This window comes from Mya arenaria, chromosome 16 (genome assembly GCF_026914265.1).
Source record: "Mya arenaria isolate MELC-2E11 chromosome 16, ASM2691426v1".
Classification (NCBI taxonomy): Eukaryota; Metazoa; Mollusca; class Bivalvia; order Myida; family Myidae; genus Mya; species Mya arenaria.
The window spans coordinates 30,081,282-30,100,084 of NC_069137.1; the positions used below are offsets into that span (position 1 = coordinate 30,081,282).

General features: G+C 41.0%; 3 protein-coding genes across 3 annotated transcripts; all 3 read left to right on the forward strand.

Annotated features, from left to right (window-relative positions):
- The first annotated feature begins 1,364 nt into the window (after positions 1 to 1,364).
- On the forward strand, positions 1,365 to 11,238 carry LOC128221548 (delta-like protein 4). The gene is made up of 8 exons (XM_052930153.1): positions 1,365 to 1,430; positions 2,359 to 2,466; positions 3,583 to 3,628; positions 4,404 to 4,432; positions 6,686 to 6,734; positions 7,456 to 7,520; positions 10,555 to 10,653; positions 11,222 to 11,238. The coding sequence occupies exons 1-8, from the start codon at positions 1,385 to 1,387 to the stop codon at positions 11,236 to 11,238; spliced, it is 459 nt and encodes a 152-aa protein (XP_052786113.1). The 5' UTR covers positions 1,365 to 1,384.
- A 1,397-nt stretch (positions 11,239 to 12,635) lies between these two features.
- On the forward strand, positions 12,636 to 13,430 carry LOC128221549 (proprotein convertase subtilisin/kexin type 5-like). Its single transcript, XM_052930155.1, has one exon. The coding sequence runs from the start codon at positions 12,636 to 12,638 to the stop codon at positions 13,428 to 13,430; it is 795 nt and encodes a 264-aa protein (XP_052786115.1).
- Positions 13,431 to 13,517: 87 nt separating this feature from the next.
- On the forward strand, positions 13,518 to 15,149 carry LOC128221550 (proprotein convertase subtilisin/kexin type 5-like). Its single transcript, XM_052930156.1, has 2 exons — positions 13,518 to 14,003; positions 14,628 to 15,149. Exons 1-2 carry the CDS (start codon positions 13,518 to 13,520, stop codon positions 15,147 to 15,149), a joined length of 1,008 nt encoding a protein of 335 aa, XP_052786116.1.
- Positions 15,150 to 18,803: the final 3,654 nt, after the last annotated feature.

Sequence of the window (18,803 nt, forward strand, 5' to 3'; positions counted from 1 at the left end):
GTAGAGATATTGACATTTATTTTTTGAGAGATTAGTTGGAGAGATTCGTCATACGAGTAATTTGACTGTCAAATATCACATTATAAATCGACCATTTGAATTCAATTTGAATTTTGAATTCGATGTTTTCCTTATTTATGCATTTCTTATTTATGAATCTATTTCCTTCATCATTTGTTATTTTTTTTCATTTACTCTTTAATCTTTACGCTCATTAAAAGTCATGACACATACGGTTCGTTTTAAAATAGATTTACTTGTATTTTTATCATGTTTTATGACATCTAATACATTAACTTCGGATTAATTGATCTCATATATTAAAACAGAGTCATTCATTAAATTCATAATTTGCTGAAATGAGAAAATAAATTATCATTTCATCGTTTAATGTTTTGCTATTTTGATAAATGCGTCAAAAAATAAATTGATTGACAATAACTAGATAAAAGCTGGTTTCCGAGAATGGATGCTGATACGATAAAAAAAGCTTCTTTAGAAGGACAATTTCACTGAAAGTAAGCTCAAATAGAACTCGTGCGTTCCAATCAACCCAGGACACTATTGGCCTCTCTCTCATGGGTTCATGAGACACAGGGGTCCTCTTACCCGCTCTACTTTGGGGGTTCGAGCCCGGCCGCGGCTCCCTTGGCTCCTCCATCATGGGTTTCCACCAAACCGTCGCCCGCTTGGCCCCTTCCTCGTGAGTTCGATCACCACCACGCATGTCATTCCTCTCGCTAGTTAATTCAAGCACTACTGTGACCCGCTTGGTCCACCGAAGCCCTTTTGGCCCTTCCCTCGTGGGTTATAGTCCCAACAAGGCCATGTTGTCTATCCATAATGGGTCCGAGCCTCATTTTGGCCCTTCCCTCGTGGGTTATAGTCCCAACAAGGCCATGTTGTCTATCCATAATGAGTCCGAGCCTCATTTTGGCCAAGCTTGCCTCTAACTCACGGGTTCGCGCTCCTTGGAGGTGCTGTTAGCCCCTCCCTTCTGGGCTCGAGCCACATTAAGGCCCGGTTGGCCCTTGGCCCTCGTGGTTTAGAGCCCTGTCGGCCCCTCCCTTATGGGTCTAAGCATCTCATAGTAACGGTATCTTCCACACAGTAAACGAAAGTGAAAGTTATTCAAAATACGTAATTTACAAAAAATATTTATTTGCAACAGAGCTAAAAAACGAGAGACAGCACAGACAATTGTTTTTCATTTCTCAATTCGTTTAAACGTTATCGTGTTTAAGTTAATAAGCGTTCGTCTATAAACAGCCCCACGTTGTTTAAGGTCACCATAGTTCGACCAGAGAGGATACTAAATAGAGATAAGGCTCAACATTAGTTACACAGCGACTAAATGTGAATACCGAAACAATATTCTCAAGAGATGCTTTCGGTTACCATTGCCTCGATTTGTTTAGGATTTGGACTCTGTACGTATTGCAATGCACTTTTGTTATTTGCTTATGTAACGGTATAATGTTATCACATGCTATACAGTGTTTCTGGTTTAATATAGCCATCATGTATTTTCTGTTTGATAACAGGGGTTACATAATAATATCACTATGCATGTGTGTAAACATTTTAATTGGAAACAACAGCTTCGTTGTTAACACGCGAGCAAATCATACATTTATTTCCCATTTATTTATAATGATAAGCCATTAATGAAGTAGTTGATTTCCTTTTTAAACCATCAGTGGAAAACGTGATATTACCTCTTGATTTCATAAATAAACATTGTTAAAACATTCGTCACTTTCCGTATTTAAACGGGAAATGACGTAATCAACATATTACAGATTATGACGTCATATAATCGGATCTGACACCATCCTTTTATAAAAGTGCAATCTCTTTGTTCATGGCCTCTAAACGCCAGCTCCACCACTTTACGATGGTGCAAAGAAAAAGAGCTGTCGACACTTCCATGGTGGAGCTGTGCCCTATGTAAGCACCGAAATGTACTTGCTATGCAATCAGATCTCAAAATATGCACAAGTCCGATTCGGGAGAAAAGCTCCTGGCACCACAGTTTGCACAATATCGAAACGAAATAGTAACCAGCCTGCAGTAGAAGTGTTTAAACACGGTACCACCGTATATGTTCGTTAAATGAAATTATCATTTTAATTAAAATATAAATCATACTCACGTTTGTTCATGAAAACATAGGGCAGAGCTCCACCACGGAAGTGTCGACAGCTCTTTTTCTTTGCACCACCGTAAAGTGGTTGAGCTGGCGTTTAGAGGCCAAGCTGTTATGTTTGTGGTTCTTACAGTATTCATTTGTCTTATTATTTTTTAAAAAAAAGATCTGATGTACACATTATAATTATAATGGTTTATATGTGACAGGGACACAAGCCCATGCAGAGCATTGTGTGGACGTGTATGACTGCCACCATACAATATGCAGCGGTGACAACCAGCGAGGAGCGTGTGTCCATCACGCATGCACGTGTGGTGAGGCACATTAAACATATGAGTTAAACTTCAGATATCAAAAAGAAAGCGTGATAGGGACAAGTGTCATAAGGCCGGGGACTATGAGTATAACCTATAAAGACACAATGCGCATTGTCAATGTATGTTCATGCATTTTCTTAAAATATGTCTGAAGGATCTTTGTAACCTGAATAATGCACCAGTCAAATGTAACCACGCCCCCCCCCCCCCCCAGGTCCGGGGAATGGCGGGGACTTTGACTTTCGGTCCAGCCAACCCCGGGTAAAATCACCGCCCTGTGGGGACGAACTGTTGGTCAAATACCAGCGAAATGCTCCCGCATCCCAGGGAGGTAAGGCAAATTCCCCGCTATATTTTGCGCGAAGACAAAACCACCGCATTCACCCGGTACTGCAGGGCCACCTGGAAGGTAAAATCACGGCCCATTTCCCCGGCTATCCCAGGACCTGGGGGCCGTGGTTACAATTGACTAGTGCATAATGCTTAACCCGTTGAGAGGCTGCTTTCATAACGTTTTATTCATGAATACAATGTTAATGAAGAGCTTTATCACCTAAGGGATCAGTCAACGATAGTTGTCGTTTGTGTTATCCAAACTCGACACTATTCGAAGCTACATTCAACATGACAAAAGTCAAATGTTTAATTTTCAATAAGCACTTAAAATGTAAGCAGAAACTTGTTTTAACTGAAACATATGCTTTAAACGTTTTATATACAAACTTTCTTTTTCATACTTTTGAGACATTCGGAGTTTTATAAGGGCCAGTCTTCCAGAAGTTTCAGACTTGTTTAAAAAAATACCATATGTTAATAATAACTAGAGGAATATATTTTGTAAAAACACACTTGACCGAACTGTCAAAACGTCTGTAACAGAAACAGTAAACGTAAATATGTAGCATTTGCTCTCGAATGTGTCATTTCCGAATGTAGTGGCTGCTTAATCGCTCTTCTCGAATATACTTAGAAGAGCTTTCTCTGATCGGCTATCTCAATTGCCACCGTGAATGCTCCTAATAATTCTCTACCTTAAATGCTCCGATTTCATACACCATCGTTTATGCTCCTACTGCATACACCATCGCTCAAACTCACATATTCTCATTACAGAGGACCCCTGTTTACCCAGTCCGTGCTCACACGAAGAATGTTCCCGGTAAGCTTTACATATGTAGTGGATGGCTTTAATATGGTTGAATTAATGTTGTTGTTTGTCTGAAAACATAACATTTCCTTTCTTGCTGTCCCCTTCGTTTAAAGAGACTCGTTCATGGTTTATAAAATGCACTTTTTACGGATTGTTCTTTTGTTACGATCTAAAGTGTGGCAAATCATTAGGAGTGTTAACCCTAAGTACCCTTCAAGAACTGTCATAAAGACTCAAATATTGTCTTTGAAATTCAACATTTTGAAATGCGTTCGTAACGCGATTCAACAAAAGGCTGCAACGTGATTGGTCCATTGGTCCAACGTGATCGGTGTTGCTAGCAATGTTTTCGATAAAGACTTTAATTTCCGTCCACTTTGCGAGTGGATAACTTGTCGGTAATATATTTTTTTCTTGACGGTTACATGTGTGGATTTACTCCCCACTAAAACCAGGTGTTTTTTTTACTGTTATTGTATTTTTTTGGCAGATTCGGTATAAAAGAGTGAAATAATTATTATATAAGAATGTTCAGATGCATAACCGGGCAATTTGGTGCCAAAACATGAGCGAGTCCCTTTAAGTATTATATCCGATCTGGAGATTATCTCATTATTTTATTCGTATCATTGAACTAGTTCGGATAATAAATCAAACGCATTTGCTATAGTTTGCAGTTGTACATACTGAATTCATCCGCGAATACACAAATAACTATTAAATACCCCGTATCATGACATGTGGCGTAAATTGCCATCACTACTAATCAATGTTTTACTTACAGAACCAATGTGTACCCGTTCTACCACTGTAGTAAGTTTGGTTGCAATGATGGCCTCTTCTTCGAAATGCGATTGTTGTATATACAGGGGGGGTACACGTATTCCGAATATGAGAGGGTTTAAGTGAGGTTTTGGAGCTTGATATGCAAGATGGCAGCGAAACGATGACGAAATAGGATTTTTGGAACCTGTTTTCGCCTGGTAAGTTGTATAAAGTATATATTTCAAAAATATCATGACGCGCATTCGGCTCTACAATTATCATGCCTCACTCGGCTTTTTATTTCATGCGTTTAGGTTACGGAATAAAAAAGTTATTGAAAGAAAACCTTCGGCCAGTCTGTTGTTTACAAATGTGGGAAGCGAAAATTTGATACTTTTTATGGCGTTTAAGTTCCAAAAACACATATGTTTGCAATGGTTTCTGCTTTAACATTATCTAAATGTGGTATTTTAATTTCATGACAATTCCTTTGCTGTACAAGAGCCTTCATGGTATTTTTTTTTTGGTTTAACCACCTAAATGTGTGTTTTTTGGTTCAACCACCTTTTGGCATCTGCACTGAAAGACACTTTTATAAATAAAAACAAACTGTGTGATAAATTAAACTTGTGACAAACTTTCCATTATATTAAACTATCAAGTGTTGAATACTTTCTATAAAAATATTTTAAAGCGATTTATTTGTCTTTTATTTAAAACTGTCTAATTTTATTTTTCTCACATTATAAGTACTTACAACCAACTGATAAAAATAGAAATTAAAACAACCTACATGTATTACAACCTTAGACCATTACAGTGGATGGCTATTTTATATTTGCTATTTCATAATGGTCACATCAGAAGAACCAGTAATCAAATGAAAATATTGTTTACTGTTAACACTCGAATTAACGTCATGCTTCTATTGATAGGGCCAACGATATGCCGAGATACAAAAAGATATCATCTCTGAGTTTAAACCGCTCTAAAAAACGGAAAACGGACAAGCCAGGCAATTCAAGAAATTTAGAGTTACCGTCACAACCCGAAAAAGTTCCAGTTTCACACCAAACAAAAGCGCGAAACGTCTTAAATACGATATACAGAGGGGCACACATTTTCATCAGTTGATGATCTGCATAGTTCCAAATTGTTTTCATAACTTATCGGACATTTTTTTCATTCTTTCTTACGATTAAGACCATATTCTTTCTACCGATCATTGATATCAGCACATACCAACAGAAGAGTTATAGAGGGCAAGATTAATATCAATAGCTGTACACTTTTGATCAGACCAATTTGTTTTGTTCCTAGAGTCAAACTGACAAAGGAGAGCATGCATGTATAAAACGTTTGTTTTGTATACAACACGTGATAGTATGATATAATTGAAAGTTTGTCATATTATGGAACGTTTGTCACAAATTTAATTTGTCACATATTTTTTTCATTTATAAAAGTGTCTTTCAGTGCAGATGCCAAAAGGTGGTTGAACTATTTTCAGCACACATTTAGGTGGTTAAACCAAAGAAAATTACCATGAAGGCTCTTGTACAGCAAAGGAATTGTCATGAAATTAAAATACCACATTTAAAACAAGTTAAAGCAGAAACCATTGCAAAAGTATGTGTTTTTGGAACTTAAACGTCATAAAAAGTATCAAATTCTCACTTCCCACATTTGTAAACAACAGACTGGCCGAAGGTTTTCCTTCAATAACTTTTATATTTCGTAACCTAGACGCATGAAATAAAAAGCCGAGTGAGGCATGATAATTGTAGAGCCGAATGCGCGTCATGATATTTTTGAAATATATACTTTATACAACTTACCAGGCGAAAACAGGTTCCAAAAATCCTATTTCGTCATCGTTTTGCTGCCATCTTGCATATCAAGCTCCAAAACCTCACTTAAACCCTTGCAGATTCGAAATACGTGTACCCCCCCCCCCCCCTCTGATATATGAGCAGGCCTTACTTCATTAACTAACTCATATCAAAGCCGTACCCACATTTTCAAACAAAACACATCGAATGTTTTACTTTTAACAGGGACGACTTTTTTAAACAATGCACTGCGTGGTGTGCACAGCACAATTACAATTTAACATTTACTTTCCTTTATGGTTATGTTGATATTTTATTTGGAAAAACTTCTGCTTTCAACGAGTCAAACGAAATTTAAAAACAACAACAACAGTTAATATTATTATTATTTAAATAACGTTGCTTGTATTCTACGAGAATGCATGTGCGTCTATGGTTTTCGTATGTATCACAAATTTTCCTCTTCTAGCGGGGGTGTGTGAATCCTCACCATGTCAACATGGCGGTTCTTGCGTCAGGTAAGCAGACAAGCAAAACATATGTGTCTTTTTGACATTCCCTGGAAGTATTTGTGTGGAAGAGAAACTTGTTTAACAATTAAATCAAACGTGTGTGTTATGTCCGATGTTTATCTTGCTGTTTCGTTCACGAATCTCCTTGTTTCTTCAACTTGGATGCGTAAGCATTCCTAGCTCATGTCACCTATGACATTTAAAAACACCACTTTAAACGTGATGGCTTCATTGCGAGGCCAAGCATCAATGCAACCTTCATAAACTCTAAGTTTAAAACAAACATGCTTTTAAGGTGTAATCTTCAGCAAGCGTGATATATGTGTCCTTTCTTACATGTTCAGGGGGTTTGGTGAGGTAAGAACTATTCTACGGAGAGTGATATATAATATTTGCTTAAATGCACGACAATGATCAACACACATTGGTTGTGGAGATATTCGCTTTTTTTGTAACCGGAGTAAATCGAAGCCACTAGCTTTTCTTTTGTAAGAAAATCACAAAAAGCCACAATATATAGACGATTTGAAGGTCTGGAACATTTAAACACAAAAACATTTTAAATTTATTCCGAAAAAGTTTTCTTGTTTAAGTCATTTGATCATCAAATCTCTGATTAACTAATCAATATGCAAATTGCTCAACCCCTAGCACACCAAGACAAATAGCAAACGATACATGATTTACCTATGGTGAAGACCATTAAACTCATTGTGCCTGATTTCAGGACAAACAGTGGACGTCAGTACCAATGTCAGTGTGCAACCGGGTTTACGGGCACTAACTGTGAAAGTAAGTTGTTATAAACACATCCCTAATACACGTCATAGCAGCATTTTCCTTTCACAAATAACATGTCAGTGCGTAAAATGGAGTCAATCACATTTTATAGGAACAGAGCAGCACATACTTTTATTTAGCCTTTATTTGAATATTTTATTACCATACAAACAAGCACATAAACATAAAGTCAACGATATTGTTGAAAATACATTAATTAATTCAACCAAAATAATATGGAGAGCAACAAAAAAAATGAGTGAATATAAATACGTAATTGAAAGCATCCTCATACAACACACATCCCCTACTTGTTGAATGCCTTACACTGAACAACTCCTACCAACACTTTAAACGTATTCTTGCCAGTTGTTTAGCCTTGGAGTAAACCCATACTTCCCAACCATAGTTTAAAAGCGACCAACGCGTAGGGTCAGACATTGAAGTAATTGATTTCGTGTGGAATGCGAAAAAGACGCTTTTTAAATGATAACGTCATCATTTGTTCAAATCAGAGCTAATTTGTTATTCTTTATAAAAAAGTGTGCCAGAAAATGGTCTTCATTTTATCGATAAGCGATAGTAATGGTATTGAAAATTAAATACTTTAGGAACAGAACAGAACAGAATTTGTTACACGTAAACTATACAGTTTTTTGTGTTTCATATTGGATATATTACAATTACAATTATACAATGTAGTGTGAAATATTAAATCAATATTTAGTTGAATATTATAATCAACCTATGTTTAATGATGAACTGGAATAGTAAATCACAAATCTATCAAACTATAATAGTATACAATACGATAACCAATAGTTAGTTTTTTATATAGTAAATGTTGGAACAAATGATATTTAATTGATCAATTTCTAACATTAAAACAGACTAACATTGTATACATATACATAAATGGTAACACATAGTTACAAATGAAATTCGTCTTCTATTTCGTTCGAATCACACACTTGACAAAGACGTAGATGGCGCTCTAATCTATCACATCTGCCAGTATGAATTCAAATATTATGCGAACATATACGTATTTTTTGTTACCAATTCTAAGATTTCTTGACACAATATTGTCTAAATAGGATTCAAACTCAAATGCAGTTTTAAGTACTCTATATACAGTTTAAACACAATTTTCATTAACACTTCCATGCCAGTGTTGTAAATATTCTTCTATCAGACGCTGTTTAAAATACAAATGAACTGGTTTTCGTTTAGCTGTGTATCATTACACCATATATAATAAAAACCATATCGGATTAGAAGGTTCTTAACCTTATTGAAATACTTTAGGTTTTGTTTACAAAATTGTATTCAAATGAACATCTGCCAGTTGTTGTGTACACTTTACAAATTACACTTACTAATTAACCACTTGATAATGTGGTTTTCCTCCGAGTACTCAGCTTTCCCGCACAGCTTCCACCTACAGTTTCCACCTACAGCTTTCCCCCCACAGCTCCCCCCACAGCTTCCACCTACAGCTCCCCCCACAGCTTTCCCCCACAGCTTCCCCCCACAGCTTCCCCCACAGCTTTCCACCACAGCTTCCACCTACAGCTTCCACCTACAGCTTTCCCCCCACAGCTTCCCCCACAGCTTTCCCCCACAGCTTCCACCTACAGCTTCCACTTACAGCTTCCCCCCCACAGCCCCCCCACAGCTTCCACCTACAGCTCCCCCCCACAGCTCCCCCCACAGCTCCCCCACAGCTCCCTCCACAGCTCCCCCACAGCTCCCCCCACAGCTTCCCCCACAGCTTCCCCCACAGCTCCCCCACAGCTTCCCCACAGCTTCCCCTACAGCTCCCCCACAGCTTCCCCCACAGCTCCCCCACAGCTTCCCCCACAGCTCACCCACAGCTCCCCCCACAGCTTCCCCCCACAGCTCCCCCCACAGCTCCCCCCACAGCTTCCCCCCACAGCTCCCCCACAGCTCCCTCCACAGCTTCCCCCCACAGCTTTCCACCACAACACATGACCATACTCTTGCGTAACATCGTGCCAACGAGAGTGTAATAACTTGTTTCACAATCGTTGATTAAACTATACTATATAAGGTTAACGAATATAAGTATCTATGCGTGCTGTTAATAGAATGGGAACTGTACATAAAAAGGAAATACATGTTGCATGTCAGGCAACCAGAGCAACACTTACTCTCCTAAGAGACTGTAATAGACTGATTTTACAAATTGATCTCCAAACAGACTTATTTAATAAAACAATGAAACCAATGTTACTTTATGAGGCAGAAATATCGGGTTACTTTGGACTACCAAAAGAAATAGGAAATTTGAACAGACACCAATCAATGAAAGGAATTGTCAACTATGTAATAAACTAGGTGACGAGTTTGTATAAAATGTTTAAGACGAATAATGATTATTTTTCTGCCGTGTGTTAAATGTCAAAAGTTATATTGAGACAGAATCGTTTAAAATTCACTTACGTAATATATGTTTGTCAGGGTGTATATTGTACTAGTAAATATTTATAAATATTCAACTGTTAAGTAAATGCGTTTACTTTTTCCTACGCATATACAGTATTTGTTGCCAAGAATGATCATTGATAACAAGTGACTCTCCGAGTTAAATAACTCTGATACAGATTATATATATATTTAGTATCAATATTGTATTTAAAATATGATAATACCATGACATCTTATATATTCTTTATTTCATTGTAGCCTCGACATTACATAGTCTTTATTATACCTCAATATTTTCATGTTGTACATAAATTTGAGAAAATAAACGTATTGGCGTGACTTGCCTTGTTTAATGCTGTTCATAAAAGTAGATAAAATAGCTCACATTCGACAAAGTTTAAACTTAAGTGTATGTGAGGCCTTGAAAGCATTGAGATGCCATAATATTAACTCCACCCCAAACCAACACTGAGGAGGTCGATTCGATTTAAACAAATGTTGCAAACCGATCTCTATATGTTATACAAAATATGTTACAAATACTATTAAAGAGGCGGGCGCAAGGTTTTACTAACGTAGGTCTATTCTGCATCAGGTAGACTGGACACCCACCCGTGCCTCGCCCACCCTGGCCCGTGCGAAGCCCACCAGACATGCCTAACTACCCATTTGTTCCCATACTACCAATGTCAAGGTACGTTGTGTCCATTGTATTGTACTTATTATTGTTTCATTCGGAACTCCTCGGCCATTTTCCATCGAAAACATCCTCAGATGTATATGGACAGTTTACAATGTCAGAATTCTTTACATTTAGCTACGCAGCAAGTAGATCGCGAAGTAATTTCAATAAAGCTTACACTTAATAACTTAACTCTTGGGAATCTTATTTGCAATTTACTGGCAATTAATTTAAACTTTGTAAACATTACAATTTAGTTATAATAGTATTTAATATTTTGCGAACAACTTCTACTGAAGGACCGGCTTACATCCGAGGGTTTTTTTCGATGGAAAAAGACCGAGGAGGTCCGAATGCATAGGGTTTAGTTCATGTTTAAGCGGATGTATTCCAATGATGCGACAGCGGCAATAGCAATAACTTCTTTTAATTTCAAATACGTTAACTATAACCGACTTAGAGTTCATGGCTCACTATATGAAACGATAACATCAAGTAGGCTAATAACCAAAATCAAGTGCACCAACTACTTTGCATTCTAACTTTAGTTTCGGCTTAACACACTGTGTTTGTATTACAGTAACTGGCTTCCACTGACATTCTTCTGTATATCTTTCATTAACCTGACAATACTCGGTGTATTTTAAATATATCACTTCTACCTTAGGTTGCCTGCTCTTCACATATTTTAGATATATCTGCTTTCAGACAAGTGTTATAACCATGTCCACTGTCATAACGGCGGGACGTGTTACACAACCACATACAACGGGACAAACGTGTTCAAATGCCGCTGTGCCGCCGGGTATAATGGAGTGCTTTGTGAAAGTGAGCACCACTTTATCTGGTTTTATTGCTGAGTTTTATTGAGTACTTGAATTGTAAATATTTACACGCGGGAAAATGTCTGATTTGCTATAATGTTTGATCTTCTTAATCAAGACAGTGTATGTTTATTGGATTTGAAATTCGGCTATCCTACATATAACAAACAACAGGATCCTACATAAATGTGAACAACTCATTGATAACAAGTAGTACTCTACGAAATCACTGCGAATTATTTGGCTATAGATACGAGTATTTTTGCGACATCACTGCGATATATTTGGCTATAGATACGAGTATTTAACGACACATCGCGAATTGCCTCGATGTACGTAACTTCTTTGATACGTATTAGACATTGTTATAGGAATACATGAGAGTATAGAGTTTTTGTAAGAATCTTGACTCAGTGACTGCCAGTTTTGTTCACGAAAAAGGCCCTAAGTACGGTTATTAATACGAGATGGTACGTTATGTTGCAATAAGTTGCGACATTCGAACAGAACAAGGACGGCTAAGTATCTTATATGGCGAGTAATGTACGAGTTAATAGGTATCTTTACAGAACAATTTTAAACTAATATTAAATGACAAGTGTTTTTTTTATTTATTATTTAGTTATTGTTGCATTGACTTTGAGTGCTAAAAAAGGTTTTTTAAAGGACACTACCGCCTGATACTTATGACAATTTGCCCAGTGTCGATCAATAACTGCAACATGTCTGATATCACCAGTCTGTTGTCTAAGTTTGTCGAGATGACTCCGAAAAAACGATTTGACGAAGAAAACATGCGATAATGCACATGTATAAAATGGGCGATAATAAGTATGACACCTGTCCGGCAATATGTGCAACAACGGTAAGACAATGGGCGACAATGTGTGCTTCAGCAGGCGACACAATGTACCGCAGCTGAGCGACGTTGAATATGTGCGACAGTTGTACAACAATGAGAATAAACTGAACGACAGTTTTACTAACAATCGTAACAACTCGGCCATCTCCGGCAAGCTTCGACATAGCCATATCTTGATACTAGCCGAGGAGTTCCGATTGTTTTACTACAAGTGACGACAAGTGTACGGCAGTTATACAACAATAGAAGACAACGTCTGCGACAGCTGTACGGCTTTGGGTGATAATGTGTGCGACATCTGTACGGCTATGGGAGATGATGTGTGCGACAGCTGTACGGCTTTGGGTGATAATGTGTGCGACATCTGTACGGCTATGGGAGATGATGTGTGCGACAGCTGTACGGCTATGGGAGATGATGTGTGCGACAGCTGTACGGCTATGGGAGATGATGTGTGCGACAGCTGTACGGCTTTGGGTGATAATGTGTGCGACATCTGTACGGCTATGGGAGATGATGTGTGCGACAGCTGTACGGCTATGGGAGATGATGTGTGCGACAGCTGTACGGCTTTGGGTGATAATGTGTGCGACATCTGTACGGCTATGGGAGATGATGTGTGCGACAGCTGTAGGGCTATGGGAGATGATGTGTGCGACAGCTGTACGGCTATGGGAGATGATGTGTGTGACATCTGTACGGCTATGGGAGATGATGTGTGCGACATCTGTACGGCTATGGGAGATGATGTGTGCGACATCTGTACGGCTATGGGAGATGATGTGTGCGACATCTGTACGGCTATGGGAGATAATGTGTGCGACATCTGTACGGCTATGGGAGATAATGTGTGCGACAGCTGTACGGCTTTGGGTGATAATGTGGGCGACATCTGTACGAATATGGGAGATGATGTGTGCGACAGCTTTACGGCTTTGGGTGATAATGTGTGCGACATCTGTACGGCTATGGGAGATGATGTGTGCGACAGCTGTACGGCTGTGGAGATAATGAGTGGGACAGTCGTACGGCTTTGGGTGATAATGTGTGCGACATCTGTACGGCTTTGGGTGATAATGTGTGCGACATCTGTACGGCTATGAGAGATGATGTGTGCGACAGCTGTGGGTGATAATGTGTTTGACAGTTGTACGGCTATGAGATATCATCTGTGCGACAGTTGTACGGCAATGGGAGATAATGTGAGCGACAGCTGTACGGCTATGGGAGATGATGTGTGCGACAGCTGTACGGCTATGGGAGATGATGTGTGCGACATCTGTACGGCTATGGGAGATGATGTGTGCGACAGCTGTACGGCTATGGGAGATGATGTGTGCGACATCTGTACGGCTATGGGAGATAATGTGTGCGACAGCTGTACGGCTTTGGGTGATAATATGTGCGACATCTGTACGAATATGGGAGATGATGTGTGCGACAGCTGTACGGCTTTGGGTGATAATGTGTGCGACATCTGTACGGCTATGGGAGGTGATTTGTGCGACAGCTGTACGGCTGTGGGTGATAATGTGTGTGACAGTTTTACGGCTATGAGATATCATATGTGCGACAGTTGTATGGCAATGGGAGATAATGTGTGCGACAGCTGTACGGCTATGGGAGATAACGTGTACGACAGCTGTACGGCTATGGAGATAATGTGTGCGACAGCTGTACGGCTTTGGGTGATAATGTGTGCGACAGCTGTACGGCTTTGGGTGATAATGTGTGCGACATCTGTACGGCTATGGGAGATGATGTGTGCGACAGCTGTACGCCTGTGGGTGATAATGTGTGTGACAGTTGTACGGCTATGAGATATCATCTGTGCGACAGTTGTACGGCAATGGGATATAATGTGTGCGACAGCTGTACGGCTATGGGAAATAATGTGTGCGACAGCTGTACGGCTATGGAGATAATGTGTGCGACAGCTGTACGGCTTTGGGTGATAATGTGTGCGACATCTGTACAGCTATGGGAGATAATGCGAGCGACAGCTTTACGGCTATAGGAGATGATATGTTGGACTGATATACGGCAATGGGAGATAATGTGTAGGACAATTGTACGGCTATGGAAGATAATGTATGTGACTGATGTACGGCTTTGGGTGATAATGTGTGCGACATCTGTACGGCTATGGGAGATGATGTGTGCGACAGCTGTACGGCTGTGGGTGATAATGTGTGTGACAGTTGTACGGCTATGAGATATCATCAGTGCGACAGTTGTACGGCAATGGGAGATAAAGTGTGCGACAGCTGTACGGCTATGGGAGATAATGTGTGCGACAGCTGTACGGCTATGGAGATAATGTGTGCGACAGCTGTACGGCTTTGGGTGATAATGTGTGCGACATCTGTACGGCTATGGGAGATAATGTGTGCGACAGCTGTACGGCTATGAGAGATAATGTGTGCGACAGCTGTACGGCAATGGGAGATAATGTGTGCGACAGCTGTACGGCTATGGGAGATAATGTGAGCGACAGCTGTACGGCTATGGGAGATAATGTGTGCGACAGCTGTACGGCTATGAGAGATAATGTGTGCGACAGCTGTACGGCAATGGGAGATAATGTGTGCGACAGCTGTACGGCTATGAGAGATAATGTGTGCGACAGCTGTACGGCAATGGGAGATAATGTGTGCGACAGCTGTACGGCTATGAGAGATAATGTGTGCGACAGCTGTACGGCAATGGGAGATAATGTGTGCGACAGCTGTACGGCTATGGGAGATAATGTGAGCGACAGCTTTACGGCTATAGGAGATGATATGTTGGACAGATATACGGGAATGGGAGATTATATGTAGGACAATTGCACGGCTATGGAAGATAATGTATGTGACTGATATACGTCTTTGGGTGATAATGTGTGCGACATCTGTACGGCTATGGGAGATGATGTGTGCGACAGCTGTACGTCTGTGGGTGATAATGTGTGTGACAGTTGTACGGCTATGAGAGATAATGTGTGCGACAGTTGTACGGCTATGGGAGATAATGAATGCGACTGATGTACGACTATGGGAGATAATGTGTGCGACAGTTGTACGGCTATGAGAGATAATCTGTGCGACAGTTGCACGGCTATGGAAGATCATGTGTGCGACAGCTGTACGGCAATAGGAGATAATGTGTGCGGCAGCTGGACGGCTATGGGAGATAATGTGTAGGACAGCTGTACGGCTATGGGAGATAATGTGTAGGACAGCTGTACGGCTATGGGAGATATGGTGGGCGACAGCTGAACGGCTATGGGAGATAATGTGTGCGTCAGCTGTACGGCTATGGGAGATAATGTGTACGACAACTTACGGCTATGGGATATAATGTGTGCGGCTATCGGAGGTGATGTGTGCGACAGTTGTACGGCTATGGGAGGTGATTTGTGCGACAGTTGTTCGGCAATGGGAGATGATTTGTGCGACAGTTGTACGGATATAGGAGATTTTGTGTGCGTCAGTTGTACGGCTATCGGAAACAGTGTGTGAGACAGTTGTACGGCCATCGGAAACAATTTGTGAGACAGTTTTACGGCTATGGGAGATAATGTGTGCGACAGCTGTACGGCTATGGGAGATCATGTGTGCGACAGCTGGACGGATAACTGGTGCGACAGTTATACGACAATTGGCGACAATGTGTGCTTAAGTTAAACGCTCATAATGTAGGCGACAGCTGCACGGCTAAAGGAGATAATGTGTGTGACAGCTGTACGAGAATGGGAGATAACGTGTTAGACAGCTGTACGAGAATGGGAGTTAATGTTTGCGACAGCTGTACGGCTATTGGAGATAATGTGTGCGATAGCTGGACGGATAACTCGTGCGACAGTTATACGACAATTGGCGACAATGTGTACTTAAGTTTAACGCATATAATGTTTGCGACTGCAAAACGGCTAAGGGAGATAATGCGTGAGACAGTTGTACGGCAATGGAAGATAATGTGTTGGACAGCTGTACGGCTATGGGAAATAATGTGTTGGACAGCTGTACGCCTATGGAAGATAATGTGTAGGACAGCTGTACGCCTATGGAAGATAATGTATGTAACAGCTGTACTGCAATGGAAGATAATGTATGTGACAGCTGTACGGCAATGGAAGATAATGTGTAGGACAGCTGTACTGCTATGGGAGATAATGTGTAAGGCAATTGTACGGCTATGGAAGATAATGTGTAGGAAAGCTTTACGGCTATGGGAGATGATATGTTTGAGAGATGTACGGCAATGGGAGATAATGTGTAGGACAATTGTACGGCTATGGAAGATAATGTATGTGACTGATGTACGGGTATGGGAGATAATGTGTAGGACAGCTTTATGGATATGAAAAATAATATGTAGGACAATTGTTAGGCCATGGAAGATAATGTGTTCGACAGCTGTACGGCAATGGGAGATAATGTGTGCGACAGCTGTACGGCAATGGGAGATAATGTGTGCGCCAGCTGTACGGTTAAGGGAGATGATGTGTGCGACAGCTGTACGGCTATGGGAGAGTGTGCGACAGTTGTTCGCCTATGGGAGATAATGTGTGCGACAGCTGTACGGCTATGGGAGACAATGTGTGCGGCAGTTTTACGGCTATATGAGATAATGTGTGCGACAGCTGTACGAGAATGGGAGAGAATGTGTGCGACAGCTGTACGGCTGTGGGAGATAATGTGTGCGCTATCTGTAGGGCTATGGGAAATAATGTTTGCGACAGCTGTACGGGTATGGGATATAATGTGTGCGACAGCTGTACGGGTATGGGAGATAATGTGTGCAACAGCTGTACGGCTATGGGAGATAATGTGTGCGACAACTGTACAACTATGGGAGATAATGTATGCGTTATCTGTACGGCTATGGAAGATAATGTTTGCGACAGCTGTACGTGTATGGGAGATAATGTGTGCGTCAGCTGAAAGGTTATGAGAGATAATGTGTGCGACAGCTGTACGAGAATGGGAGATAATGTGTGCGACAGCTGTACGGCTTTGGGAGATAATGTGTGCGACAGCTGTGCGGCTATGGGAGATTATGTGTGCGACAGCTGTACGGCTATGGGAGTTAATGTGTGCGACAGCTGTACGGTTATGGAAAATAATGTGTGCGTCAGCTGTTCGGTGATGGGAGATGGGAGATAATGTGTAGGACAGATGTACGTCTATGGGAGATAATGTGTAGGGTAGCTTTACGGCTATGGATGATAATGTGAACGGCAGCTGTACGGCTATGGGAGATAATGTGTACGGCAGCTGTACGGCTATGGGAGATAATGTGTACGGCAGCTGTACGGCTATGGGAGATAATGTGTAGGACAGATGTACGTCTATGGGAGATAATGTGTACGGCAGCTGTACGGCTATGGGAGATAATGTGTACGGCAGCTGTACGGCTATGGGAGATAATGTGTACGGCAGCTGTACGGCTATGGGAGATAATGTGTGCGGCAGCTGTACGGCTATGTGAGATAATGTGTAGGACAATTGTACGGCTATGAAAGATAATGTATGTGACTGATGTACGGCTATGGGAGATAATGTGTAGGACAATTGTTAGGCTATTGTAGATAATGTGTGCGCCAGCTGTTCGGCAATGGGAGATAATGTGTGCACCAGCTGTACGGCTATGGGAGATGATGTGTGCGACAGTTGTACGGCTATGGGAGAGTGTGCGACAGCTGTAAGGCAGTTGGAGATAATATGTGCGACAGTTGTACGCCTATGGGAGATAATGTGTGCGACAGCTGTACGGCTATGGGAGATAATGTGTGCGCAGTTGTACGGCTATGGGAGATAATGTATGCGACAGCTATACGGCTATGGGTGATCATGTGTGCGACAGCTGGACGGATAACTGGAAGGCGATAGCTGCGCAGCTATGGGATATAATGTGTGTGACAGCTGTACGAGAATGGGAGATAACGTGTTAGACAGCTGTACGATAATGGGAGTTAATGTTTGCAGCAGCTGTTCGGCTATGGGAGATAATGTGAGCGGCAGTTGTACGGCAATCGAAGATGATTACTGCGATAGCTGTAGGGCTATGGGAGATGATGTGTGCGATAGCTGGACGGATATGGGATATAATATGTGCGGCAGCTGTACAGCTAGGGAGATAATGTGTGCAACAGCTGTACGGCTATGGGATATAATGCGTGCGACAGCTGTACGGCTATTGGAGATAATGTGTGCGACAGCTGTAGGGCTATGGAAGATATGGTGTGCGACAGCTGTATGGCTATGGGAGATGATGTGTGCGATAACTGGACGGATTACTTGTGCGACAGTTATACGACAATTGGCGACAATGTGTGCTATAGTTGAATGACATTTGCCCACGTTGAATGTGTGCTTCAGCGGTACGACAGCTGTATGACAATTAGCGACTTTGAATTTGAGCGACAGTTGCACGACAATGGGAGAAAATGCCTGCGGCGGCTGTACAACAATGGGTGACAAAGTTTACAA